Source organism: Psittacula echo (genome assembly GCF_963264785.1).
Source record: "Psittacula echo genome assembly, chromosome: 1".
NCBI classification, from domain to species: Eukaryota; Metazoa; Chordata; class Aves; order Psittaciformes; family Psittacidae; genus Psittacula; species Psittacula echo.
Window position 1 is genome coordinate 29616031 of NC_137735.1, and position 27719 is coordinate 29643749.

Genomic DNA, 27719 nt, shown 5'->3' on the forward strand with positions numbered 1-27719 from the left:
TTTATGCTTGAGTGCCATGGATAAAAGCTGAATATATTATGGTTCGTCCAACTCTTTAGTTACCTTTTTGGAAAGACTGGGTTTTTTTTTTCAGACATAGCATCAAAACAGCAGATGCTGTTTTAAGGAAACAAAAAGGTTTTTTACTTTATAAATATCATATAGATTACAACTAGTTCTGCATATTCTGATGTGGGGAAAAAAAGGATCAGTAGCCAGAAGACAAAGCAAGGTTAATCAGTTCAAAGCACAGTGGTTAAATTACAAACCAAAATCATCCAAGTAGTTTTTACAGCTTATTTTATCCTATGTGCAAATTTACAACTATTCTGATGGAAAAAGAACTGTATTAAAGGGTTCCCATAAACTTGCTATCTTGCTGTGGGTTTCTGGAGTGCAGCCTGTGAGTGAAGATGTTTATGCAGCTCACAAAGATGTCATCTTCTGTCCTCGGCCTTTTAGCTACTCAGGGCCTTGGGAGAAGCCTTTTGTTCAGGCCTCAACAGCTGCTCTTGCTATGTGCAGCTGTAAGAACCTGCAAGGTCCTTTCCAGAGGCTGGGACTGGTGGAAGGTTTCACCTTTGAGGGCAGAAGTTGAAATGCCATCTAGGCCACCACTCTGTCCCCAGAAGAAAAGCAGGAAACCAGGTACAAAGCACCCTCTCTGTCCAACCAGAACCAGAGGTCGGTAAAGACCTTCCTGGGACAGACAGAACGCTGGCAACTATTTTTGGGCCTTAGCCTTCCTGAGTCAGCTTCCAGTGTTCAAGCTGCTCAGGATGGATTTTTACATCACCACTAGCTCAACGTGATGTCTATTTAAAGGTTTCTACCAGGAACACTGCTTTGAGATTCTGATTGATGTTTCTTTAAGAGACCTTATCCTCTACACCTGCTCTTGATTTCTCTTTGTGGTGTTTTCCACAGACATATTTCCTTTCTTCTTGCATCTGCAATCAAGAGTTCTACTGTGTCATTTAATGTTGGCCAGAGGTGTGTTAAATGGCCAAGTAAACAAAACCAGAATGAAAATTAAGAAAGACGCTGATGCCAAGTAAGAAGTACTACAATACAAATTGATTTTATGAGAAACAAGTGTCTACAAATGTTTTGGGTGAAAATACTGACTTCACAATTGCATGATGAAAACCTACCCAATCCATACTTCATCATCTGCGCACAACACACTAACACTTCATTTCAGGGGGAAAAAAATGCCTTTTGAGAAGGTAGTTTGTCCATGTGAACTCCAGTGAAATGTCATGCCATATATGAAACTTTAAACCAAGGTTCGCTATGCAGGCAACTCAAAGAACCAGCTCCCCCCTCCCAGAGTTGTGATGTGTTTCTAATATACACTCTCTAATATACGCTCTCTATATTTGACTTTCACAACCTGTCCTGCTGTGAAAAAGGGATCCCTTCTTTAGTTTTCGCAAACATCCTAAGACAGTGAAGACTCCATTTGTACAGACATCTGGTCAAAACTTGTTTTGACAGTTGCTGTACTTAAATTTTCTAATGAATCTTGCAGTTGTTAATACAGCATTCACAGATGTAAGGTGTGAAAATCATCAATAAAAATAGCTTGCTTCTTCCCACCACTTTTAAAATACAGCAATATCTTTGTGAAATATGTAGTTATACTCTGTATAGTCACAGTGTACTATGAATGTTAAACTCCTACCAGAGCTAAAAATAAAACTAGGCAATTTATGGAAGGGAAAAAAAAAAAATCTATAAGGAGTTGTTAAACCTAAAATATCACCTCCAGCTGGGAGAGTCCCTGAGCTAAGGCTAAGAGAGTACTAGTAAAAGTAGCAGCATATTTATCCCGTGGTTACGCTCCCCACTGGCAGCTGCCATCAGTCTCCAGTAGCAGAAGCACAGCACTGGACTGTACATGTGTTTGGCCAAGTCCTGCTTCTGGAGACGGGCGAGAATGTCCTAGCGGAGATCGCCACGCTGCCAGTGAGTCCTGCCGAAGGGACGACGAACGGGCGGTTGGGGCTGCTGAAGAGCGCAAGGACCGCCGAGAGCAGCGGACGCAAAGGGCAGCGAGGGGAACTGAACGCGGCTCTGGCAGGCACACCGCAGCTAGGAAAGGCACAGCCGAGGTGAGTCCCAGCGCCTGGCAGCGCGCAGGAAAGGGTACCGCCCGTGCCAGAGCGTCCCGGGCAGCGCGGCCGGCTCCGCCGGGGCCGCCCCCCGCGTGCCCGTGCCCGGGGCGCCGCGGGGCCGGGCCGGGCCCGCTTCCTGTGCGTGTCACTCACTCCGCGGGGGAGGGGAAGCCGCGAGCAGGCGGCGGCGGTTTCTCCGCGAGCGGTGCCGTTGGGCCGGCCGCACGGTCGCAAACCCCCTGCTGCCGCCCGGCTGCGGCCTGAGACCCCGGCGGAGGCCCGGGACAGCGCGGTGGTGTTGCCCAGCGGCGAGAGGCCCAGGCGCCGTCGGGCCTGGGCCTTCGCCTCCCGCGGGAGGCGGCCATGTCTACCGGCGAGGTGGAGCGGCTGTCGGCAGATCTCGGTGGGGGCGCCGGGGACGAGGAGGAGGAGTGGCTCTATGGCGGTACGGACCTTTCCAGACCCCCGCTCCCAGCCCACCTCCCCCGTACGCCGGCCCGGCTTGCTTCCCCGGCAGCCGTAGCGGAGGGAGAGGGGGTGTGTAGGCCGCGGCGTGCGCCACCTCGCCAGGCCGGCCTGTGTCTGAGCGCGGCCCACACCTGCCCACCGAGCCGGGGTAGCCAGCGGCCGTTTAAAGGCGTCCCGTCCCGCCACCCCCGCGGCTGCTCAGTCCCCTCCTCTTGGCCGGCCCTCCGGTGGTGCTCTCCCGGGCTTGTGAGCGACCCCCTTGTCGCCCCGGCGGTGCCGACTCCCTGCCCCCTCCTTCACGGGCGCTTGGCTGCCGGCCCCTCTGCTCTGGCTGCGCAGGTCGAGGCACGCTGGGCCTCCCGCATGGCGCTCCTGCCCCACACACACCTCTGGGGCGGCCGAGCCTCTTCCCAGTACCCCCTGCCTGACCTCCCGGCGTTGAAATACTGAAGCAGCCTTAAACTTTAGGGCATAAACTTTGTTCACAACTTCAGGGACTTTAAGTTGAAATCATAACGAAACTTGTAAATAAACCCTGCCAATGTAGTAGACCTGTGAGCATTGAGTGCTGTGAGGGCTCAGGGGTCTGCTGTACTGATTTCACAATTGAAATGTTATGAAAATGTCTCAATAATAAACTGAACAGTTACCTAATCCTCTGCATGGCAAAATATCTGTAATGGTTGGTATTAAGGGGATTTTATTCTTAACTACTGTGTTTCTTTTCTCTTGTGGTAGATGAAAATGAAGCAGAGAGACCAGAGGAAGAAAAACCTAGGTGAGTATCTTGACAACTGGGAGCCCTGTAGCACGGCTGCACAAAAAAGTTATTAATTACATTCTTTTTCCCAACTGCTTGAAAGTCCATAGCACCTGAACACCTTATGGTGTCTTTGAAAACCTCCTTAACATAGCATGTTTGGTCTGCTAGAATGACTTGGCTTTTCTGTGAAATGGTTTTACCTGGGAAATTGGGATGCTTGAGTATAACAGTTATTTGAAGTTTTAATTGTATGGACAGCAGTAGTTCCTCACAAAATGCCAAGAGGTCTTGTATTTCTATAATCATGGTGCTTTGTAGTCTTGGTAATGGATCAGGACTTCATTTGTTAGAGTTAAATCAGAAATTAAAGGACGGTCTCTCTCCCAGAGAGTTTACAATGTCGTTACAAAAAGAAGAATACAAAGAAGCAGTAGAAGATTATCAGTTAGTTTGATGTGCATGTTACATAACACATTAGCTGAGGGTTTGGGGGCTGTGTATTTTTTAGTAAGGGAGTTTTTGAAGGAAATTTGGAAAAACTTTGGAAATATTTGGAGCATCCTGCTTGAGCTATAAGGAGCTACATGAGGGAAAGCACAAATATGTTCCTTTGAAAATCGTTGATAAACTATGGAAATTATTGATTGGCAAGATAAGTTTAATAAAAGGGAAGCCAATGCAAGAAAGCATGAATTATTATTTTCTATAAATGCTTCTAATCAGCAGCGATTTTTTTCAAGAACTCTTGAATTGAGTTACCTTTGGTGGACTTCTTGTCCATAAGCTCTCTCAATTGCTTTTTTTTTAACTCATGTCAGATTTTGACAGTCAAAGTGTGATACAGCAGTAATGACCTCCACCACTTGACTGCGTAGAATCTCGTTTTGAAGCAGCTACTGATATGATCACTTCCCGTTAATTCTTGTATAAGAAACAGAGTTGTTTCCTGTCACCTTTTCCATGTCACTTAACAGTTTTCTGGACCTCTGTTGCATTTATCTTGAATCATCTCTTGCAGCACAGAGAATTCCAATTATTTATTTGCTCTTTATTTGGAAGCTATTCCATATCAATTGATTCCTTGTGTCCAGGTACCTTTTCTTGACCTGGCGCTTTTGTCAGTATTACTGTTGTTTTAAGAAAATTATTTGCATGGCAACCAAAATGATCTTTAGAAACAGTGGTCAGCAGAGTCTGGCTTGACATTTGTCTGCTTCAATACATAGTATGGACTAAAAAGCAAAACAAATAGTAGTATATGCATCTCATGAGCTGTGTTTGGAACTCTGGAAGTTTGGGGACATTTTACTTGTTCAACGTTTTGGTGTCTGGCCTGTTAGTTTTGGCCTTTTTCAGGTATATTTAAGAATTGTGAGGTTTTATTAAGGTTCTGTAGCTAGCCTGTCATTTTAATGGGTGATGAAGTGGATTGGTCAAGTTTAAATCTTGGGGTCATTCCTGTGCTCTGGTGCAATGCTTATGAGTGGGTATTTTGCCAACAGAAGATGGGATCAAAATCATTCTGTTCAATAAAAATTGGCAGTTGCTCAGTCCATTTTAGAGATATTATTTCAGTGAAAAAATATTGTTTCTAAATGGCTCCTTACTTTGCTGTTTGTGGTGCAACATCCTAACAGTTAATGGAACTGTGGAAATGGAGACATTGCTGGGAAATAAGCAGCAGTAGGTAAACTCAGTGACACAGCTCGTTTGCATGGGTTTGACAGTGTTGTTCACTTTAGATGGACCAGTAGTTTTAAAACTTTTACAGTTTTCAGTCTACAGTTAAGATGTAATTGAATTCATCATTGAATTGTAGCTATTCCATATGGTGGAAGAAAATTTCACAATGCAGACGTGGGAATTTTAATTCAGTGCAAGATTACCTATGGGTATTTATTTAATTGCCATTATGTCTTGGAAAAGTCTGCAGGGGCAAAAAACAAGAAAACTGTTATTCTTCATATATTATGAAACATTCCACTTTGATTTCAAAAGGGAATCTAGGTGTAGTGCCTTTTCACTTGCAACTATTCTATTTTGTGAACATCTGGTTAGTATGATTTCTGATAGCTAAATATTATCCTGATAATATGAAGCTACATTCATCTAGAAATTCATTTAATAAATTATTTTAGTTAATGCAGAAGATAGCTGGAACTTTGAGTCTTCTCCAGAATGAGGCAGTAAGGCTTTTTTCATCATGTGGGTTAATATGTGCATAGATACCTACTTTCAATCTTTCTCTGTTTGTTCTTGTTTAAGTGCTCCACCCCCACCTGGAAATGAAGAGGAAGCTGCAGAAAATGGCGTTGTGAAAACGGTAGTTTTAAATGTGTTTTGGAATACTGCTTTAATTTGGTTTGATTTATGGGGTATTCATAATTTGCCTAGGACATCATTAAATTTAATGCATAAATTTATGCTGCTTTTTTTTTTCTTTTCTGAAAGGTGTTTGACACTATCTGCAGAAACTGTGTAGAAATTACTAAATTAAGAAATCCAGTTTTCAGCTGCAGTCTGCTTTTTAAATCCAACTTACAGAAAATAGATGAATAACGCTTCCCTTATTTTGCAGGGAAAGGCGGTGCTTAGAATCATAGAATAGTTATGGTTGGAAAGAACCTTAAGATCATCTAGTTCCAACCCCCCTGCCATGGGCAGGGACATCTCACACTAAACCATGTCACCCAAGGCTTTGTCCAACCTGGCCTTGAACACCGCCAGGGATGGAGCATTCACAACCTCCCTGGGCAACCCATTCCAGTGCCTCACCACCCTAACAGTAAAGAATTTCTTCCTTATATCCAATCTAAACTTCCGTTGTATAAGTTTTAACCAGTTACCCCTTGTTGTATCACTACAGTCCCTAATGAAGAGTCCATCCCCAGCATCCTTGTAGGCCCCCTTCAGATACTGGAAGGCTGCTATGAGGTCTCCATGCAGCCTTCTCTTCTCCAGGCTGAACAGCCCCAACTTTCTCAGCCTGTCTTCATACAGGAGGTGCTCCAGTCCCCTGATCATCCTCGTGGCCCTCCTCTGGACTTGTTCCAACAGTTCCATGTCCTTTTTATGTTGAGGACACCAGAACTGTACACAATACTCCAAGTGAGGTCTCACGAAAGCAGAGTAGAGGGGCAGGATCACCTCCTTCGACCTGCTGGTCACGCTCCTTTTGATGCAGCCCAGGATACATTTGGCTTTCTGGGTTGTGAGCGGACACTGAAGCCGGCTCATGTACATTTTCTCATCAACCAACACCCCCAAGTCCTTCGCTGCAGGGCTGCTCTGAATCACTTCAAGATAGCTGCCTTTTCTCAAAAACGTGTTTTCAAAATGATACTCTGTAATTTTCCTCACTGATAGGAAAATAAAATCCTTTGATCATTTTCCGTCGTTCTGCATGTGATAAGCAATCAGCATTTGCCGAACTGTGTGAAAATATGGGTTGAGAGCTGAATTATGCATGCCTTTCAGAGGCAACAAAACAGACTTGCTCAGTAGTAGTCTTCTATGTGCAGTATGTCATAACTTCAGTGTTAGTGGGGTGAAGGAAGGGAGCAGGAAATGAAATTTACAGTTGCAGTGTTGATAAAAAGCTTCAGTTTATTGTGAATAGAAATGGTTTAAATCTCTTCTATGAAAAATAGTAGTGTTACTTAACTGGGATATTTAAGTTATATCTTGCAAGAATTCTCTTAAGTAATGCAGTAACAACTCTCATATTTGTGAAAATTTTAAGGACTGGCCTTTCAAAAATTTGCAAAGTCTAATGCTTTATTTATGAAAGATATTATAACTATTTAAAGTTGGGGCAAAACTTTAAAACCCTATTTTAGTTGTTTAAAACTGAAAAGCTGAATTTTAAGTGCACCAAAGACTTTGTGCTGATGCTAATCCTGTAAGTGGGCAGTAGGTTTAATATGTTAGGTACAGGGAGAAGACTTGCTAGTTTCAAAATACTTCTGAAAATCCTCATTGGTGCAGTTCCCTTGTACTTGCCTCTCTTTGTATTTTTCACCTATATAAAGCCTAGCATTGTTAGGGTATCATCAGAGTATCTCCACAGAATTGAGAACTTTGTGTTAAAAGGTGCATATGGAGGGTCAGCAGCAACCTAGAAAAATGGATGGTGTTCAAGGTGGTTGAATAAGAAAAGAAGACTATTTCTGTGAGGAAGGAACTAAGAAAGTATTGTTTGTAAGTGAAATTGGCTTTTGTTGCTCCAGACAAAATTTTATTTTCTGTTCAATGTATTTGTAATGGCTCTCTGCTGAGTGGGTTGCCTGAGTGGGTGTGGGAGGTTGGTGAACTCTTACTCTTCAGCTGTGCAGCATTGAAGGCTGTCTCTGTGTTCAGCTGTCATTTACAGGATATCTATACTGATGTAGACTACCTCCCCCTAGATAATATAATTTACATAACAAAAAGACTATAAATGTTGTATAGCAAGGATGAACTGTACTCCAGTATCTTATCTTCTGCACAACTGCTTATTTTTGTCTGATTTATGTACCAAGCAAGTTTAGAGATGGTACAGTAGGTAAGGGTTAGAGCTCAGCTGTGCTTGGAAAACTTCAGACTACCTGACAGAATCAACTTGACTTTGATATGTTCAGACTCTTGCTGGAGGATTCAACAAGTGTGTGAATAAGGGTGATCTGGTTGATAAAGTTCACTTGGATTCCACAAAGATTTTTTCTAAGTTCCTCACCAAAGGATTTTAAGAAAAGTAAGCAACTATAGGAGGAGTCCCTCATGATAATTGACATGTAAAAGATAGAAAACATAGGGTTAAAGTCTAAGTTCAGTTTAGGCGGTGAAGGAGGATCACCTCCAGTGGGGATTCACTGGAATGTTGTGCATAACCTGTGCTGTTTAGTGTGTTTATAAATTACTTAGAAAAAGGGGCAAATTGTGGGATTACAAGTTTTCTGATACTAGGAAGTTATTCAAGGACTATCTCTGAAGAACTGACTGGTTAATAAATGATCACTGAAATTCTATGTAGAAAAAGAAGAGTGATGTTCATGGGAGGAAAAGAGGCTTACAAATAAAATGGTGATCTCTGAGGTCATCATTGCCACTTAGGAGGGACTCACTAAGGTACATAGAAACATCCACAAAATTGATGGTTACATGCTTATATGGAGTCTAAAAAGCAGTTAAACTTTAGGATGTTGCAGAAAATAAACAGAGAACAAAATTAAAGATATCTTTATACCATAAATTCATGGTTCAGTTGCACCCTGAATTTTGTGTGCTATTGTAAAGACTTCAACTGAAAAAAGTTGAGAGAGGAAGACTGGTTGAGGTAGCTTCCATACAAGGAATGGCTGAGTACATAAGGACTTCCCAACCAGGAAGACAAGCATATATAGCATATGATGGAGGCTAACAAAATCATGTATGGACCTTATAAATAAGGATTGACTCCTCACAGTCCCTTACCATGAGAACTGTAACTTTTAAGTCAAAGTCGTAGGAGCCAGGATGGAAAGAAAGAAAAGAGCTTGGATCTTCATGCAGTAGGCAGTGCTATGGAGCTCCTTGCCAAAGAGAGTGTCACTGCTGGGAGTTTATATGAGTCCAAGGGAAGTCTGGGCAAGCACTTGACAGAAGGACTCATTAGGGGTTACTAAAAAGACAAACCATAACTGACTTAGGGAATTCCCTGACCTAGTAATAATCAGCAGCTGAAAGAGTGTTAGGGTGGAACATCGTATGTGTTTGCCCTGGTTTTTTTTCTCTCCTCTGTGGTCTCTGGGAGGGGAAAACTAAAAACACCAAACAAATCAAAAATGCTGGACTAGATGAACTCTTGGTATAGGCTGGCAAGGCAGTTTTATTTATCAGCAAGCTTGAATGTTGTGGGCCAGAATATCATGCTGTGTGCTTTTGTATCTGTATTTTTATCCTGTTCACTGAAAATCTCAAGTATTTTACATAGTTTACTAATGCTAGGAACTGAATAAGCTTTTCTGAAGCAGTGTCTACAACTGGAAAAGCATTTCTGTTACTCAGGACATGTAATTGAGGATGGCAGGTGAGGTCTTGCATATGTTTAGTTTCTTTCCTGACTGACAAGATAAGAGTAAAACCAGTACGTGTGAGCTAGATGGAGGGAAGAAGGATGTTAGTGGAAGCTATTTTATGCTTATTTAGGAAATGTCATGCTTCAGAAACAGACCTTAGTATTAAAGATAGTTCCCTTTTTTGATGCAGATGTCTCAGATACTTGTAGCATTTCATCAAATGAGCCTCCTAAGTATACTCTTAATGATACTCAGTTTTGAGGTCTAGAAAAAGGAGTTCTTCCTCTCAGAGATTTCTAGAACAGATAGTTTTGACTGGATTATTTTTCCACTATAAAGGTAAGTGACTGCTTTTTGTCTAAGCAATGACTTTTTCTTTTGTAGAAGGTGGCAGAGGCTGAGGATGACAGTGATAGTGATAGTGATGATGATGAAGATGATGTTCAAGTCACCATAGGGGATATTAAAACGGGAGCTTCACAGTATGGGTAAGTTATTTGCAAATATTAACTGGGGGAACTTCCATGACTGCATTTAATTATTAATTCAGGCTCTTTAATACTAGTCAATGGCAAATTGTATGCATAGTTAGTGTCAATTTAGTTTGGATTTGGTTTTTTTTTCAGGGTTTTAACAGTGTTTTTAAGGATATAGGGATTTGAAAACAAGAAAGTGAAACAAAATCAATTAAATATCATAATGGAAGAGCTGTTATATGAGTCAAGAGCTGTTACATGAGTTAAATTATTTTCAGATTTTGAGAAATAATAGTATTAAGTTTGTAAAGTTGAGTGTTGTTATTAATTATGGAATAGCTGTGTTACATGACATTTTTAGGGTCGTTAGTGTGACGGTGATATTTCTGTGCAAATGGTAGAGCGGTAACCATGGAGAGCATTGGAAGCATTTCTCTTTAGTCCTATTTGTAGTGGAGACAGTTCTAATTAGACCTCGATGGTTTCAAGTCTTACTGAAGTTCTCAAATAAGAATTTGGCATACTTCAGGATGGAGCTGCCAGTCTCTGGAGATAATTTCTCAACATCATGGTTTTGGCATTTGTACTGCATAAGAATATTTTTGCTACCGCTGTTGCTTCATATTCTTTCTCTTGAAAAAGGACTTGTTTTTCACTGAACTCTTTCAAACAGTGTTAATTTTTACCCCAAATTATGATATACTATTTTTCATTACATGGAAGCTTGCTGAGGGAAGTGGTTTGCTTGTTTGTCTTGGCAATCCTAATGTTTTTATGCTTATTAAAACCAGCATTAAAAGGGGATCATTCTTAATAGAATTATGTCAGGTCTGCAGGTAGGTCTGACTCATGTATATTATTGTGTTCTTAACTTTAGAATGCAGGTGATTTACTCATTTTTGAAACATAGTATTTTTAAACTTTTAGTATTTCATATCCTAAACTAACTATGCAAATGTAATATAAAAAATAGCAGTTCTTTCAGTTTTATATGTCTGCTTTCAACAACTTGCAGTATGCTTGTGATGTAGGCAGCAACCTCAAATTTTGTGGGAGTAAAGCAAAACTAGATTTATATTCTTTGTGTATTTGCTGGTGCTCTTTCCAGAATACAGAAAACAATGAGCAGATGATGCTAAATGCAGTTAGAGTAAAAAGTTTTATGTAGAAATGGTTGTTTTCTGAAAAACCTTTTTTTCTCTGCCAATTGGACAGAAAGTTCATGGAAAGGCAGTAATCTAAAACAAACTCAACATCGCTGTTCGTTTTAACTTCAGGATAACAAGTTCCTTTTATAGGATTAAATGATTTTTCATATAGTAGTCAACTGCTGTTTGAAAAAACACTCATGAGATTTGTTTGACAAAGTCATGCACAAATACAGCATAGCAGATCAAGAAGGTTAAATGTTTTGTGTTAGCTTTATACTGATTGTACTTGAATGTAAACTAAAACTGCATGGAAGTGGTACTGTAAACTATATACTGCCTTCTAATTACATGCTAATCTCATTATGTTTATGGGTTTGTACCACCTGTAAGGATGAACTACATTATACACAAATGGTAGTGAAAGCAAGGTCTCAGTTTTCCAAATGAACTATACTGTAATTCCTAAGGTAGTTACATCAGTCCAGTACCAAGATTTCTGAGTACATTCTTATGAATAAAGCTCTCAAGTGTTTAAGAAAGCAAAATGTTACATACTTTTCTGTTGGTCAGAAGAATGGGTGATTTGCTAGAAGTACATTGAAAGCCTTTCAATCGTTGTAGAGAAATGCTTGCATTTTACACTTCTGTATGGATTAAATGGAAGAGTTATGAAAAGAGAAAAGGATCTGTCTAAACCCTTTCCTTTTTTATTTATTTTGTTTTTACTGTAATCCCCAGAGTGTCATCTGTATCCCTAAATGAACTGCATTTTTGCTTTCTTTCTTCTGGTTCTGTCCATTCTTGTTTCTGTGAAGGTCTTTATCCTTTCAACTCAGGAAGAGTGACTGGGACTTGCTTCACAACTGTTTATTAGTTGGAGAAGTTGCTACTGAGCATAGAAAGGTACACTCTCTTCCTCCTAGGCTGATCTCTTTACTTTTACAGTGTTACCAGCTTGGAAAGCTAGAGGTTCAGGATGGCAATTGAGCCTGAGTCCAGTTTGTTTCTGGATCTAGCTAACTCTTGTTTTGTGTTTTCTTCTATTTTAAGAGTTTTATCTGTCTAACTCAGCTTTTTGTTGATTTCTTTCAAGTTATGGAGCAGCACCTGTGAATCTCAATATTAAGACAGGAGGAGGACGAACTTTCGGATCTTCTGGTAAGAAAATATTGACACAGTAATATTAGTAAAAATGAAAAAAAAAGTTTGATTGTTTTAGGTTAAGGAAATAGTTTTCACTTCCAAAACTTGTTGATAAACTTAAATCTGACTTTTTATTACTATTTTAAGTGTATTACAGCTGTTAAAACTCTATTTGGTAGAGACAAAAAGCTCTAACTCTCTAACTTTTCTTCACAGGTGCAAAAGTTAAAGGGGTAGATCTGGATGCACCAGGGAGTATAAATGGTGTGCCACTTCTGGAAGTAGATTTAGATTCTTTTGAGGATAAACCTTGGAGAAAGCCAGGTAATGCCCTTGTTTACATTAACTGATAGTAGGTATTCAGTAGGTTATTTTAAGAATAGTTCCCGTTTACTGCATGTAGATGTTATGTACCCTATAGCTAGAAGATACTGTACAATATTATTTGGAAAAAGCATTTAAGTTACTTGTTACCTTTGTGCTATGCCACAGAGGGTGTGGGCGTGCCATGTTTCTTAGTATACGTCCTGCACATATGTCAGCACAAATAGACTGTAGAACATGACCTTTACTTATTTGTTTATTTATGTATGTATTTGTAATCCATGTATATCCTGAACTCTCCCTGGAAATCTGTATTTCTCTGGAAATGACTGCCATTGGCCTGTGTCATAGGGCAGAATATAAAGCAGAATGGAAAATAGTTCTAGCAGGTTTGAGCATGAAGAATGATGAAACGTAGCTGCTTGTCATAGAGTGACATCCCTAGGCTTTAAAGAAGCAGCAGGTACCAGATGGGCTTTCCGTAAGTCTCTCGTGTTTATTGTCTGGCTCAAGTGGTTTAGCCAGACTTGTCTAATACCTGCTTTTTTAGTGGCAGTGCCTCTTGCTGTTGTACATAGGTTTCTCTAGTATTTGTATATTGCTTTGGCCATGCAAGTAATGTCTACAAAATGGAAAATAAAGCCTGTGATTATGTTCTGGTATTTGGTCTGTTAGCTATTTGAAATACATTCTGTGCCTTTGAGTTATGTCTGGTCTCTCTTTTACATACTCTTTTAAATACTTTGTGGCGTCATATGAAACTTGGAGACAAAATGACATGAGGAGTTGAATAGAGAACAAGCAAAAGCGAGTGGTTTCTTCACTGAACATACAGTAAACCTTTAGATCTTAAAGGTATCATGTTGTAAAGATACAGGAATCATAATATCCTATGATATTCTGCAAGAATCTGCTTTTGATTCCTGAGACATGATGCTAAGCCCATTACTCCTGACTAAATTTTGATGGTTTTATAGTCTCAGGCATGAACTCTGTATGTTTACTGATGCAAGACTATATTGTATGTTTCAGTGGTATTTTTTTAGCTTAATACCTAATCTGTTTTGATGTTACAAATAAAGGTGTATGTATGATCAATGAAGAAAAAGATGAACTTTGTGATGTCCTATAAAACCTATGCTTTTCTATTTAAAGGAGCTGATCTCTCTGATTATTTCAACTATGGATTCAATGAAGATACTTGGAAAGCTTACTGTGAAAAACAAAAAAGAATACGAATGGGTCTTGAAATTTTACCAGTTACCTCATCCACAAATAAAATTATGGTAATTAGTACAACTTTTGCCATGTTCTAGATCCTTTTCTCCCTGTAAAGCTGCTTGTGTGTTAAAAGCTTGTTCAGCGCAGTTCAGTGTGTGTGTTAGAGTTTGCACCTGACTCCCCATCTTGAGCCTAGAGTGTTCCTGTGTGTCCCTGTGTTGCTTCACTGGCAATTTGTGTGGATAATGTGACAGACTAGCTACAGCTAGATTGCGTCTGTACCATTATTCAGATTGTGGCCCATCACTTTAGAGTTGTATGGTCTGTTAATGGGCAATGTGTTATTTAACTTAGGCTGAAGACAATGCTATGGAAGTAAGACCAAGTGCAGAGATTCTCGATGGCAGATACCATCTTTTTAAGGTGAATTTTAGTAAACTTTTGTTGGTTCCTCTCATTTTCGTTGAGTATTGCTTCCCATGCCACCACAGACCGGTAGAAGAACAACTGAAATGAACATAGCCATTATTTCAGGCTCTCGTCTTAGACCAGTGACTTTCTGCATATGTCATAAAATGCTGATTAAAAAGTGTTCTTTGTTTGTCACCGTTCTGCAAGTATGTGAGTTAGTAACCTGGTGAATTAACGAATTTCCCAGAGAAACTGATCTTTCTTTATGTGATGGTTTATTTTTAATGTAATGCTTTTGTCTGTGCAGATTAGAGAATTTGTGCAGATGTGCTGGGGAAGCTTTTGTAGATTATGGCATGTTTATTTTTCCTGTGGCCTTGTAGCTCTTGCTGTGTTTTGTAAAACTTACCCTTGGCAACTCTCAGATATGAAAATCAATCTTCCGTATTTTTCTGTTGTCCTTTTGGGATCAGACAGAAATAAATCAAATTATATATAACATTTTTTACATTCAAAAATGCTGACTTACAGAGAACAGATTTGTATGATGGGATTTATCTTAAGAATTTAATATTTTTTTTCAACTTCTCATTTTCTAATTACTGTTTCGTTTGATGCTAAAGTTAAAATACAAAGGTTATTTTTTTAACCTATTTTTCAGTAGGTCAGTTCTTGAACAGTCATTAAACTGACTTGAAACTGTTTGTTGCTTTCTTCTGTATACTCCTGTGACAGAAGTGTCTATTGCAGACAGGTATTTTTGTTTCCCCTCATGTGCTACTTGAGGGTATCCAATCATTTTGACTTTATCTTAGAAGGAACAGGTAAGAAGCTCCCTGGGGCTTTTGCTTTTCTCAGTTATCATGATAATAGTGTTATGGAATGGTGGGCAGTAGAAGTTACGATTTGCAGCTCACTACACTCAAACATTGCTGAACTGTTGTCCTGAAGGAAGGATAAGTATTCCAAACAAAAGCTTCCCCTATTTCTAGCTCAGTACTGACTCTCTGGGGGTCCGGTGATCAAAATGTACAGATAGGAATTGTGTTGTAAGAGTCTGAAGTAAGAGTTTGTTGTGTGTTTTACAAGAAGTTTATATATAACTGTTAAATAATTTTGTTAACTTTTTTTCACTCTTCCAAAATACTATGTCTCATGAAATTCACATGGTATATTTGGATTAATCTTCTGTATCTGGCAAGACTGTCTCTTACATTTTCCAGTTACTTACTAAATAATAGAAATCTGACAGATATTTCAGATAACTGCTTAACCAAACATAGTCAGTTTTGGTGTGTGTGTGTGTGTTTGGTTTTTTTTTAATGTAGTTCTGGATACTAAAATTTAATTCATTTTTTAACAAGTCGTAACTATATATATGCATTTTTGTGGGTTAGGGAAAGAGGTGCCTGTGTTTGGAAGTGAGATTCTGCAAAGCTTAGTAGTTCACTTGCCTACAAGAAGCTGTGAGATCACAGTGTATGTTGTATTATACCATGAGTGAATTAGCTATGTAGAGTGATGTAGCTATGTGGTTGTTACAGTGGGAGTGTCTTTAAAAACTGAATCAGGACAGGTTTTTCTTTAATCCTAACCCAGGTAGGGTTTTTCTTTCATGTAATACTTGAAGTACTTGCACCAAAGGTCTTACATAGTTTCAATAACATGTCTCTGGAATTTTGCAGTACTTCAGAAATAGCAGCATTTTTTTGAAGTATTCAGTCTGAACTAATGAAAAATCTTTTAAGGTTTGCGTAACCAGGAGTATGAAGTGACTTCCTGCTATGACTCAGAAGTTAAGTGGTTTCTAGATCTCATGGTCAATAAGGCAGGTGGAGAATCCACTCAGTTTTTTGGCTTATGGTTTGTTGTTGCGTGGCGCTTATTAACCTCTGTTGTTAAGATTATGAAATTTTGAGCTTTTTAAATAAGTTTGCTTCTTTTAAAAATTAAGATGCTATGTTGTTCATACAGGAAATTCTACAAGAAAATCAGTGTGGTCAGTTCATGTCCAAATCAAACACTTGGAAAATAAATATTTAAACTGGCTAATCTTATGTAATAATTTCTTCTCTGCAGTATTGCTGCTTCATAGATACTAAACACAGTAGTTAAGTTTTGCATTTTATAAGGATATACTTGCTAGCTATACAAAGGTGACAGTCTTCATTAAAGGACTTTCTGTGTTGGCTGTGTGCTATGTTGAGTGTTGGGGCTGCTGCACTGCTGAGGCTAAACTAATGGCAAAACATTATTTTGAAGGTACAGCAGGGCAGAACTGGAAATTTGGAGAAAGAGTTGGCAGTGCAGTCGACCAAACCCGATTTCACATCTCCTCCTGCCTTATTCAAATCAGGAATTCCAACAAACAGGTCAGTTAGTTATAACTCTAGACCAGAAAACTTTTCATATATATGTATTTGAAGTTCATGATTTTTGTCAAAAGAAAGGAAAATATGTTTCTGTGGCAGGTAGAACTGAGGGGAAGAGTGGTCCTAAACACTTCTAGCCTTTAGTCACCATTACACATGAATGCTGTGCTATTCTTGGCTATTTGGGAAACAGAAGAAAAGGGGAGAAAAACCAGCAGGATCAAATAACAAGGCAGCTATAAAAATCCAGGTGTATTTTGTGTAGAATTAGATTGGCCAACAAAATGTTTCTAGCTTGTGTCTTTCTGGGTATTACCTAACACACCTTTTCAGTCAAGATGGAATCATATAGCTATGACTTCAGCGAAAGAAGGATTCCTGGAACCCAGTCTCTTTACTTCAAGGTAGCTTTAGCTCTCCTTACTTGAATATTTTTTGTACTTTCTTTAAAATTAGAGGAATTACTCCTTACTAAAGTTTCTTCCCCTCATTCTTCCAGCCCCAGGCTTTAGTAAGTTCTGTCCTTTATATCTAAGCTGCTGCTGTTTGCTACCTGGCGCTTGGCTTAGGATGAATCCATGCTTCTGCTTGTCTTTAATTATCAGGTGATTCTGTTTAGGAGTTTTGGTTTTGTGCAAATTAAAAGCCATGGTAGTATAAGTAATGGCAAGAGAAGCAGAGCAGATTGTATGCTGTCATCATAAACAGTTAAAGATTAGCATCTGTGACTTGTCTTTAGTGCTGCATCCATAAGGACATTGACTAATTCAGAGGCACTCAAGTTCAGTCATTCCATTCTTTGAGTCAGTTTGACACCCAAATATATTTTTTTTGAGTAGAAAAAAAATCTTGCTTGATACTCTTGCCTGTATTTTTCTTTCACTTCTAGTATATTCTTTCTGGTAGCCTAAATTCCTCTCTGAACTATCAAGTTATACTGCTCTGGTTTTAGTAGATTTTAGTGCTTTTTTCCTGTTTTTCTTTGTCTAAGAAGCAGCAAAAGCCTTCCAAACAAATAACAACCCTGTAATTATTTTTTTATGTTTCTTTTCTGAATTGTTTCTGTTGTGTGATGCTCTCATAACAGAGGTCTAAAAATGGAACGTAGTATTCACGGAGTAATGATTGTAAATCTGTATCTAGTACAGGTTTTGTTACAGGATTTCAACTATACATCTCATTGGTGGATAGAGAATCTCAGACGTACTTTAGAAAGTAGTTAATGACCAGGATATTAAAATGTAGTTGTTGTAGAAAAAAATGCATTGCATAAATTCTTTGATTCTGTGAAATTTGCATTTGTTGTGAGAAAACTTAATAAAATACAGTCATACATGTGCGTATTTTAGGCTTCATAAGTGAAGTCTTTATTGTATGCTCTAGATGGGATAATCTTACTTTACCATAGATGTCTTTATGCCATAATTTTATGTGATTTTTTTTTTTCTTCCTGAAATATGCAATCCCAGGTTTAAGTACCCAACTTTGATTTTTAAAGATTTAATGTTAGTATATTGGTTGTTTTCATTCAGAGCTTTCCTGAGAAACTTAAGACATTTTTTTTCCAGGAACTACTTTTACCTTAGCAAAGGTTGGGAAACCTTATATCTTTAAGAATGAGAGGCCAGTAAGTGAAGTTGGTCTGTTGGGTAGGTAAAGAGGAAACAAAATACTACATTTCCAGTTGTATCACTTTTGCATTCCAGTGGTTAGAATAGGTTGGTTTGTATACATTTAGTGTGAATACTGTAAGTTGTTACAATGATAAAACTGACTTCTTTCCCTGTTTAATATCTGCTCCTTTGGATACGGTTGCTTAAAATAAAGTTCTTGTGTAAAGAGAAAGGTGTTTCTACCGAGTGGTGAGAATAGATTTTGAAAGAAAATTGTATGCTCAAAAGTGAGAGTAGCTTAGTGAATGAATATGCTTTAACTGTATGGGTTATGTATACCTGAATGGCTTCTTCAGAATGCAACTACTATTTTCTGTATATAAAACCCTGTATTGCCGATTTATTTATAACTAGGAAGTGTTTTATGGGATTGGACTTTAATTAAAGATTTAATTTAATCCTAGATAGATTTTTTTTTTTTTTTTTTTTTTCTGGAAAACCAGCTATTTGCTAATGAAAAATAATTGCCTTTATGCCATGAGGCATGTGCAATAGCTTTGTTGTGAAATTGCTGGAAGCATTTCTCATGTATCAGTAAAACTTCTGTCAGCTTCTATCAGTAGCTGATATATTTGGTGAAAGGGCAGGAGAACTGATGCAACTGAGTTTTGGAACATTGGTGTGGGGGTTGGTAAGGAGCTCGGCATGAGGAGAAATAAAACTCAAAGAGCAGAAAAGATAGAGACAGGAGAAAAGAAAGACCTAGGCAGTTTATCTCATCAGAAGCAGTATGTCTTCTCAGTCCCAGGCAAGTACTGCCTCCAGAAAAGCCAGTTCGGGAATCCGAAAGTGTCAGAAACAATATAGGAGGGATGAATATCTGAAATTAAGGGCAGGGGTGGTTTGAGGGGGGGGTATGTGTAGTGTCAGGTAGACTGGACACTGGGGCAGGGGAAATCAGGGCATGGTCCTCATTTGACATTTTAATTCGCCATTTAGTAGTCAGGGCTATAACATTGCTTCATGGATGATTTTACACATAGATATCACAGCACATACTTCTCTTTAATGGGAGGTCTGAGGACTGAAAGTAGGGTTTGCTTTTTTCCATTTGTTTGCAAACAAACATTAAAATACTTTTGTGCCTACTGGTCTTACCTTTTTTAGTTTGAATACAGCAGGTGTTTGCATATGATTGCAGTTGAAATTAGCAAAGAAAAAAAAAAGAAGTTACTGAGATCTAGCCAGAATATTACTCATTGCCAATAGGGAAGTTATAGTTTACATAATAGAAACAGAATTATTGCTCACCAGCAAATGAAAGTTATGCTCACTACAGTTGCATCCTAAATGCTAAGTTCAAAGAAAAAATTCAGTACTTGTTCATATAGCATACAATGTCTGTGTGAGAAATGTTGCCTAAATTTGTAAACAATGACTATTTTAATCATTGCTGAGCTATTAGCTGTTTAGAAATGACACCTGAATGTCTTAGGGCTGTTGAATAGCATGAAGTGTAGTATAATCCTGAAAGAAGGGTTAGAATCTAGTGGAAATAGTTTAGTAAATGCAGATCATATGCAAACAATATGGTATATAATAGAATGTTTTCTCTCTAGAGGTAGTTAAGACTCATGTGCGTAGGCATAGTTAAGGTAAAAACCTGAAGGAATTTCTTTTGGGTATAGTGCTTTCTAGAACGTGAAGAGGATTTGACATACTTCAAACCTGGCCTACTGAGGCAGGTCATGGTGATACCTTACTGCTTTTTTTTAGACCAGTGCTTTTCCTTATGTAATTTTTCAAGCACTGAAAGATAGTATTTCTTATATAGCAGAGAAATAAGCAGAAGTTTCTTTTACGAGCTGGATGCAAAACCTGATTTTTTCTTATTCCAGTAATATCTAGAATAGCTAAGAAGAAACCAGCTTTGTGCAGTCAGAAGCTCCTAGATTTTTAACCTCCATTTATGGTTTTTCTGTTACTACTAAAGAGTACGTTAAATTTAAATGAATTTTGCTTTCAGAGAAACAAGTCTGTCAATGTGATGAGCTATTTATCTGCTTTCTCTGTGCTTGGGCCTTTCTGTAAACAGAATTTTTATAGAAAATGGATGTGTGATATGTCCGTACTGTGAAAAAAAAGATAAATTCCTCTTGTTTCATGAGGTAGCCTTGTGAGACTAAATGATGAAAACGTATTTTGCAAAATATCTGTTTCCTGTATCAATGATTTCTGTATTAAATTTGTTGCTTTCTTAACTATACCAGCCAGTGTGGTGAGTTCAGCAAAGTTGAGGCTGTCCTCAAGAGGAGGAAAGTAAAGCATGAAACACATTAAATAAGAAGGAACACAGTAACATATTAAATACAGGTTTTAAAGTATACTATAATACTGTAAATTGTAGACTAGACTATAAATCTAGTGAATAAATGTGGCATCCAGTAGTTAGGCTGTTTCTGAATTCTGAAAAGTGTTGGAGGGGGGTGGCTTTCCAAAAAGCAGTTAATTATTTCTATTACTTGTGTGGATCAGTGACTTCTGAAGCTATGAATTTGGAAAATAATTGGGTTCATCTGGTTTGGTTTTTTTTCCTTCCTTTTTCCCCTTTTTCTCTTTGCTCTGTAGAACCTAAGTTAACTCAGTTTACCAGATGAGATTGAGATATGAGTTAAATCTCCAGGGAGGGTGGTACTCATAGTGCAAATGGCTCGTAAATAACCGTTCTCTAATTGGAGTGAAATCACTCACTGAGCTGCTGGAATGTTCCTTTCAAGCTACACTTTGTATGAACTGTGCTGTGGGTTCATGTGCATCCCACACGTGTGGATTGCTTTTTTATGTTTGTTTGTATCCATTGGGAATGCATATGTATCCCAGGTGCCCTGGTCGTGTAAAGGAGAAACCAAGCCCGTTCTTTTCTTTGCATACAGCACTGAGGCAGAAACCTAGTAATGCCTGCTTAATATCACTAAGCTCGATAATGGCTGGGGACTCTTTGAAATTTCCCATGTGCCAACTTGGTATGACTTAATCAAGATCCAAGGCTTCAGATTTGCCCCTTTTACAAAATTGCTGAACTGTTAAACTCTGGACACTTCACATGCCCCTCTTGCCTTTGTGAAGTTTGGTTTTGACAGTGGCGTCGCCTGCTACTCCATCTGCAACTGAACATAAGCTTTTTCTTGTTCAATTTCAAGCTCTTTTAGTGGAGTACTTAATGAAATCATTACTGCAGTCTTGGAAATAGAGAATTTGTCAAGTTCACAGTATGAAGGCAAATTCCTGAATGCATCCATCTTTACAAAAATTAAATCTCTTGGCAGCTGTTGGGAAGAACAAAGGACATGCCACTGTAAAACATTATTAAAAAATAATCGTAAAGCACCAGCTCAGTGAGAATGAGTGAGTGTAGGTGTACTCTTCAGACTCCAGAAAACTGAAGTGAAAGCTCTGTTCGTTTCAGCAAACTTGATGTCGAGGAACCAACTGGTAGTCTAGATTTGCTTCCTTTGGTAATGCAGTGTTGTATTTGGGCTGCTTCCCAAGCCAAAATTGGTCTCACTGTAGTTTGATTGATGCCCATTTTACTTTTACGTTGCGTACTCTTGCACTGCTTGAGTTTTCAGTGCTGATTCCAAGAGTTGCTGGCAGTATGCAAACAGTGCAAGAGAGGAAGACTTTTAATTTGAAGTATATCACCTCCAGGTGGAAGCCCTGAAAAACAGTGGAGCGAGCCAAGCAGTGGGTCACCTGAGGAGGGACTTCTTGCTGTAGAAGAAAGTAATCTATCATAAGCAAGGACTAAAGCTATGTAAAATGAGTCTTCTGTAGTATGGTTTTAGATAATTAAGATACCAGTGATGGAGGAGAGCTAGTGTCTTAGAGCTCTGAAACCAAATGAGCTCTCAAAGTGAAGACTGAGATAAAGTTTTGTTGTTTTGGAAAAATTCACTTGTCTTTTTTTTTTTTTTTTTTTTTTTTTGGTAGGGAAATGATTGGTTTAGCAACTTACAATACCTGTGTTTCCAGTTTAGTTGCTGAAAGCAAATTAGTAATAATCCAAAGCCCTGCAGTGCTGGAATACTATGCAAGACCATTGGAGAGGATTAGGAAAGCAGGTATTGATTCTTTCAGGATTTAGACTAAACAACCAGGCTTTTAGGAGATGTTAGAAGATCAAAGACTGCCCTATAGTAGTAGTTTGCAGATGTGTTGCATCATTGGACTTTTTTTTCCTCCAAACTTGTGCTTAATGAACTTGCTTTAAAATCCAGGAGGAAGCTGTAGCTCAGAGAACACGCATTTGACATATCATCAGTATGCAGTCTGCCAAGGAACTTTAGATTATCTCTGGTCTCCATTATAGGTGTGACACAGATGTACCTTTGTTTCTCTCATTTGTTAGCAGTGTAATTTTGTATATCATTTTCTAATGGAGTTGACCTAAGTGAATCTTGCTGGTTAACCTCTTTTAGAAATCAACCTATGGGCTGCAAAGCGGGTTTTGTTCTATCTGCATAAAAATAATAGAATTATAAATTCTCAATAAAGCTTGATTTCTGGGTGTTATTTGTTTTGAGGCTGCAGGCAGGAAAGTTCACTATACTTTAGATTCTTCCTTTCTTCAAAATAGTGGTTCCCCATTGTCAGGTACTGGGTTTTAGTTTTAGTAGATGACATTAACGTCTTTGTCATATTATTTTCTGGTGTGGCGCTAGGTGTCCTCCTTTACAGTCAGTGTATTCCCATGTGGTTGATTTATTGAAGATTTTAAGAAACTGATCATCCTTTAAATGTTAGTGTTTGTATCCAGTGGAATGCCATCGTGTCTTTACCCTCAGCTTGCGTTTTTAATCTACTTTGAAAAATTAAAAAGTTGCAGTTGACACCTGTGTGGACACAATATCAGATAGTTTGGGGGGTTTAAAGATACCTCTCTTAACAGACTGTGTGAATATATGCATGGGATTTAAGAAAAAGTAGGAAAAACTTAATCCAACAGGCATAAGCTTAATAAATTGACTGTTTGGGAAACTGAATTGAGATAAATCTGCACTTAAAATTCACAAGTTGACTCCAATGTGGATTGGAATAAGTTGTTCATAATGAACTGAACTCACTGAAAATCACTGAAAATTTAAATCCTAGATGGCATTTTGCTAAATAAGATGCACTTCAAATTAATCATTGAAAATCATACCCATTGAGAAATAGATCTTGGAATTATTGTTGCTTCTTCCAAACATGTTAGTTCAATTTCCAGTGTTAGACAAAATAAGAAAATGGAATTGTTGTTATCATTAGCAGTGGGAACAAACTGGGAAAGGTCATTATGGTAGTTCATAAAGCTGTTATGCATTGAGAACTGAGTATTATCTGTGGTTCCGTTTATCTCAGACAAGAAAAGATATAGCAGAGGTAGGAAGTGTCCATAAAAAGATTAAATAAATAGTGACAGTTATAGAATTCTTTTATATGAGGAGAGATGTGGACTAGTTCAGCTTGGGAAAGAGACAACTGGAAAGAGATACAGCAGAGGTGTTACGTTTTCTGGCTACACTGCCAGAGGATAAGGAGTTGTGGTTTGTGGGGCTTTTTAACAGGACTGTAGGGCACCAAATACAATTGTCGTGTAAAAAAATATCTTACACAGATCACATCACTGGAGATCAAAAGTAGAAGTGTGTTCAAATGAGATTGTGTAAATGGAAGTTAATCTGTTAAAGTTTAGCAATTAAACTCAGTTGCATGAAAAGTCCTTAAATGATTGGCAGAAACTAGGATGGAAAGAAAGTGTATATGCATGTCACTGTTGTCATCTTCCTCTAAAAATCCGTAACTAACATTTCTAAGGTGCATGTTCTTAATTTACATTATGTTCTGCTGTTGCTTGATTGGGTTGTAAGGGAGACTGAAGTGGGTCTTGTGCTGGTTTCTTCAAGGAAGGTGAACATAGTGCTTAGCTATGCAAATGTTTTAGAGATGCTTGAGAGAGACATTTTGCATTTGGAAAACTGAGGAACAGAACTATAAATGGCTGGTCTAAGATTCCTTTGAGTTTCATGCAAGGTTTATGAGTCAATGTTTCTAGTTTTATATACTACTTTCTGTTTGATATTAACGCTGTATTCCAAGATAAGAGAGATGGTGGCTGATTTTGTTCAATACGTGCTGCAATACAGTTAGTATGTATGGTAGGGTTGGCTTATGTTTATTTAATGTTCTTTGAAAACAATCCTTTCTCTTTTATACAGGAGAAGGAACTTTTGGCATTTAGAATGAGAAAAGTCCTTAATTAAGACTTTCATGTCTTTCTCTTTTATTTTCCTTTTCTAATTCTGCCTGTTGATTCTGGTTTGTCCTGTGTTGCAGGCGATTACCTGGAACAATAGATGTGATCGGACAGACCATCACTATCAGCAGGGTAGAAGGACGACGGCGTGCTAATGAAAACAGCAACATACAGGTTTTATGCTGCAGATTTGCACACAATCTTTGACCAAGAGATACTTTTGCTTTCCCCATAGCTCCCGATTAAAACATTTTGGTGTATATGAATGAGTAATACAGAAGTAGCTTTAAGTTCAGGAACAAAGTTGTGGCAGCCAATTAAAATCTATTAATACGAAATATGCGTCTTACTGAAAGAAAATGAGCAGTATTGCAGACTTACAATCTAGGAGACAGCATTGGCTCTGCTAGTTCTGCATGGATAGAGTTTTGTTGACTAAGTAACAAAGATAAATATCTAAACTGACTGTCCATTTCTCCTCTTCCTGACAGACACAAAGCTGAAAGTGGAAGCCTTTTCATATGCATTTTGAGAAATGCAGTCTTCTAAAAATAAGTTGCAAAGGAATAAATAGCAGATAGTACTTAAAAAAAAATATATATTATTTTACCATAAATTTTAAGATTGTCTTCATAATTTTAGTCTTTATTGGCTTGGATCATCTAAAGAAAACAACTAAATGCATTAAGATGGAATACACTTTTTCAGTCCTGACTTAGCTGTGGATAAGAATCAAGGCTGCTTGGTGCCCTAGCTGCATTTCCATGCCAAGTTAGGTTAAGGTTAAACAATGAAAATAATAACAGATAGTAGTGCTTATGTTGAAAACATTGCTGTGTGTTTTTCAGCTGATCTCACAGTGTTTTAAGTAATTTAAAGTCTTGAGGGTATTTTCTCATTCTTTTCATTCTGATTTTAAAAATATTTCTTTCTATATGAATTTAAGATGGAGTATTGGGCCATATTCAGATGGCTTATATTCCTTCTCAAATCTTGCATTTTTTGTTCCCTATTGGCTGCTCTTAGGCCCTGAGAGGTACTTGGCGAGTATGGGACACCGAACGTATAGATGCAAATAGAACTTAAACCACCCAAATATGGCTCTTTAAGTGCATAAGTAACACTTCCCTGTTGTAGTAACTGGAAAGAGAGGAAACCTATCTTCTACCCTTTTGACATAGCAATTGTAACTATAGTTTGATATTTTACAGGTTCTTTCAGAACGATCTAATCCTGAAGTAGACAATTTTACCAAGCCACCTCCATTTTTCCCTCCAGGAGCTCCACCTACCCACCTTCCACCACCCCCTTTCCTCCCACCCCCTCCAACTGTCAGTACTGCTCCACCTCTGATTCCCCCACCAGGTAAATATCCTGTACTACATCGGATGTGAAAAATGAGATGCATTAACATCACATGCCTGATGATAGATAATGAATTAAAGACAGTGCCTTCCATGCACATATGGCTGGCTGTATGTGCAAAATTTCAGAATGTTGTGGGATTTTTTCTCTTTTCTTAAATATATCTGCCAGGCAGAAATAGAAACTTTTGTCTTTACTTTCCCAGTAAGCATAGTCCCAAGTAGTAAATAATTACTTAAAGACTAAATGTTAGACCTTCTGTCCTTGAAAACATTTGAAGTGAGAAGCTGTTGTCTGTAATTCAACCACTGTTAATGCTGTTGAGAGGTGCATGTTAAATCATTCTACAAACTTTTGAACTGGAAGTATGGCATACTGTGAATTTGTGTTGTAAGTTGGGTTGTCTGGTGTCTGAGGTCAAAGCAGCAACAGAAACTTTAATGCCCCTTTCCCCTCTTGGTATGTATGAATTCCTGAAAGTCTGATAAGAATTGCATTTGTGTCCTATCATTTCTTTCAGTCAGAGGTTTTATTAGCACCTGATGTTTTATCCAGCACCCTGTGTCTGTGAATTTTAGAGGAATCAAAGCTCTGAGAACTCTTTTCATTGTTAAATCTGGTTTGAGATTTACTGATATTGAATATTCACTGAAACTTGGTGTTTATGGAAATTTACTGGGAGGAGTGTCATGGGCATTTACACAAATAGTGCAGCTACCTGAGCTGTGTCATTTTAAGGACTTAAGTTCAAAGGACTTCGCAGGGGGCTAAGAAGAGTGGTCTCTGAGAAATGAAAATAGGTGAAGAAACTTGGGGGAGTATTTGAGTATGATAGTGAAGAATTTGTTTATAGAAGAGACTGATTTAAGGTAAAGCCCTGTTTCTGATTTTCTCCATTTGTTCCTTGCATTCTTTTGCTTGACTTGTTCCAAAATCACATTGAGCAGTTTCTTTGCTATTCTGTCCACATAGGGAAACTTTTAAAAGTTTCTGTTAATTCTTTTACATATAAGCAAGGAAGTAACATTATGATTTCTGTGCAGCAACTTTGCGCAGGGCTTTACAGGGCTTAAATCTTCATTGAAGAGGTTGCTTTCTTCAGTTGCTGCTGCTGATTTTAAAACCATTAACTCCTGCTGCCTGGCAAGCTCTGGATTTCATCAGTGATTGCCATACACAAAACAGTGCAACCTAGAAAACAAGACGAGATTTAAAGATTAAATAAATCTGTGCCGTTTTCCAAGTTTTTGTGCATGAATACAAACAATGGAGTGCTGAAGACAGAATATGCTGCTGCTCTGGCAATTTTGTGATGTTTCCTTACTGCAGGAAAGGTGGAGAGAAATGTGATGCTAATGCAAACTGTGGGTTTTAAGCTGCATTAAAATCTTTCTGATGGAATAATATAGGAACTGCATTTTTAGTTTTTAGAAAGTAATTATTTTAATCGTGATACAGAAAAGGTGATCTAAGTTGTATATTAGTAAAAGCATGAGCACAGACACCCCAGACTCACTTGCTGCAGGGATGTCATATAGGTGTACTAGACTGTTCTGAAACCCCTCACCTGTTGAGCTTTTAAAGGTGAAAGAAATTCACATGTGTTATAAATTTACCAAGCAGGTTTGGCTTTAGTCTTGTGGTTTACAGACAGGTTTATGACATACACTTGTTCAGAAGGTCTCCTTCAACATCCTTCTGTGCTTTGAGTAAATTTGAAAATAACGATCAAGAGCTGTGGATTTGGTTTCTTCAGGCCTGTGTTTTAATTGTGCTGTTACCAGCTCTTTATCTTCAAAGCTGTTGCTAAAATAGAATCTGCCATCCCTCCTAGGTTCAGTGGAGGAGGAGGAAAAAAGCTGCTCTTACCCAATATTAAAGTGGGACTACTTGCCAGAAAATTTAAGTATTCCAAATATAAAACATCCTCCAAAAGTGCCTTTGAAAAAGGATCTTGCTTTG

General features: G+C 38.3%; 1 protein-coding gene across 7 annotated transcripts in view; it reads left to right on the top strand.

The window, feature by feature from the left end:
• Positions 1–2123: 2123 nt before the first annotated feature.
• The window catches only part of FIP1L1 (factor interacting with PAPOLA and CPSF1), a 42694-nt gene continuing 17098 nt past the window's right edge, over positions 2124–27719 (top strand). For 4 of the 7 annotated variants that reach the window (XM_080615202.1, XM_080615204.1, XM_080615205.1 and 1 more), the window contains exons 1-11: positions 2124–2565; positions 3327–3366; positions 5617–5674; positions 9771–9874; positions 12107–12171; positions 12373–12480; positions 13636–13766; positions 14056–14124; positions 16375–16484; positions 24473–24566; positions 25604–25757. In XM_080615202.1, the coding sequence (XP_080471328.1) occupies positions 2484–2565; positions 3327–3366; positions 5617–5674; positions 9771–9874; positions 12107–12171; positions 12373–12480; positions 13636–13766; positions 14056–14124; positions 16375–16484; positions 24473–24566; positions 25604–25757 (1015 nt within the window). In that variant the 5' untranslated portion in view covers positions 2124–2483. The remainder of the gene's footprint in view (positions 2566–3326; positions 3367–5616; positions 5675–9770; positions 9875–12106; positions 12172–12372; positions 12481–13635; positions 13767–14055; positions 14125–16374; positions 16485–24472; positions 24567–25603; positions 25758–27719) is intronic. The other 3 variants (XM_080615207.1, XM_080615208.1, XM_080615203.1) reach the window with 2 other exon arrangements.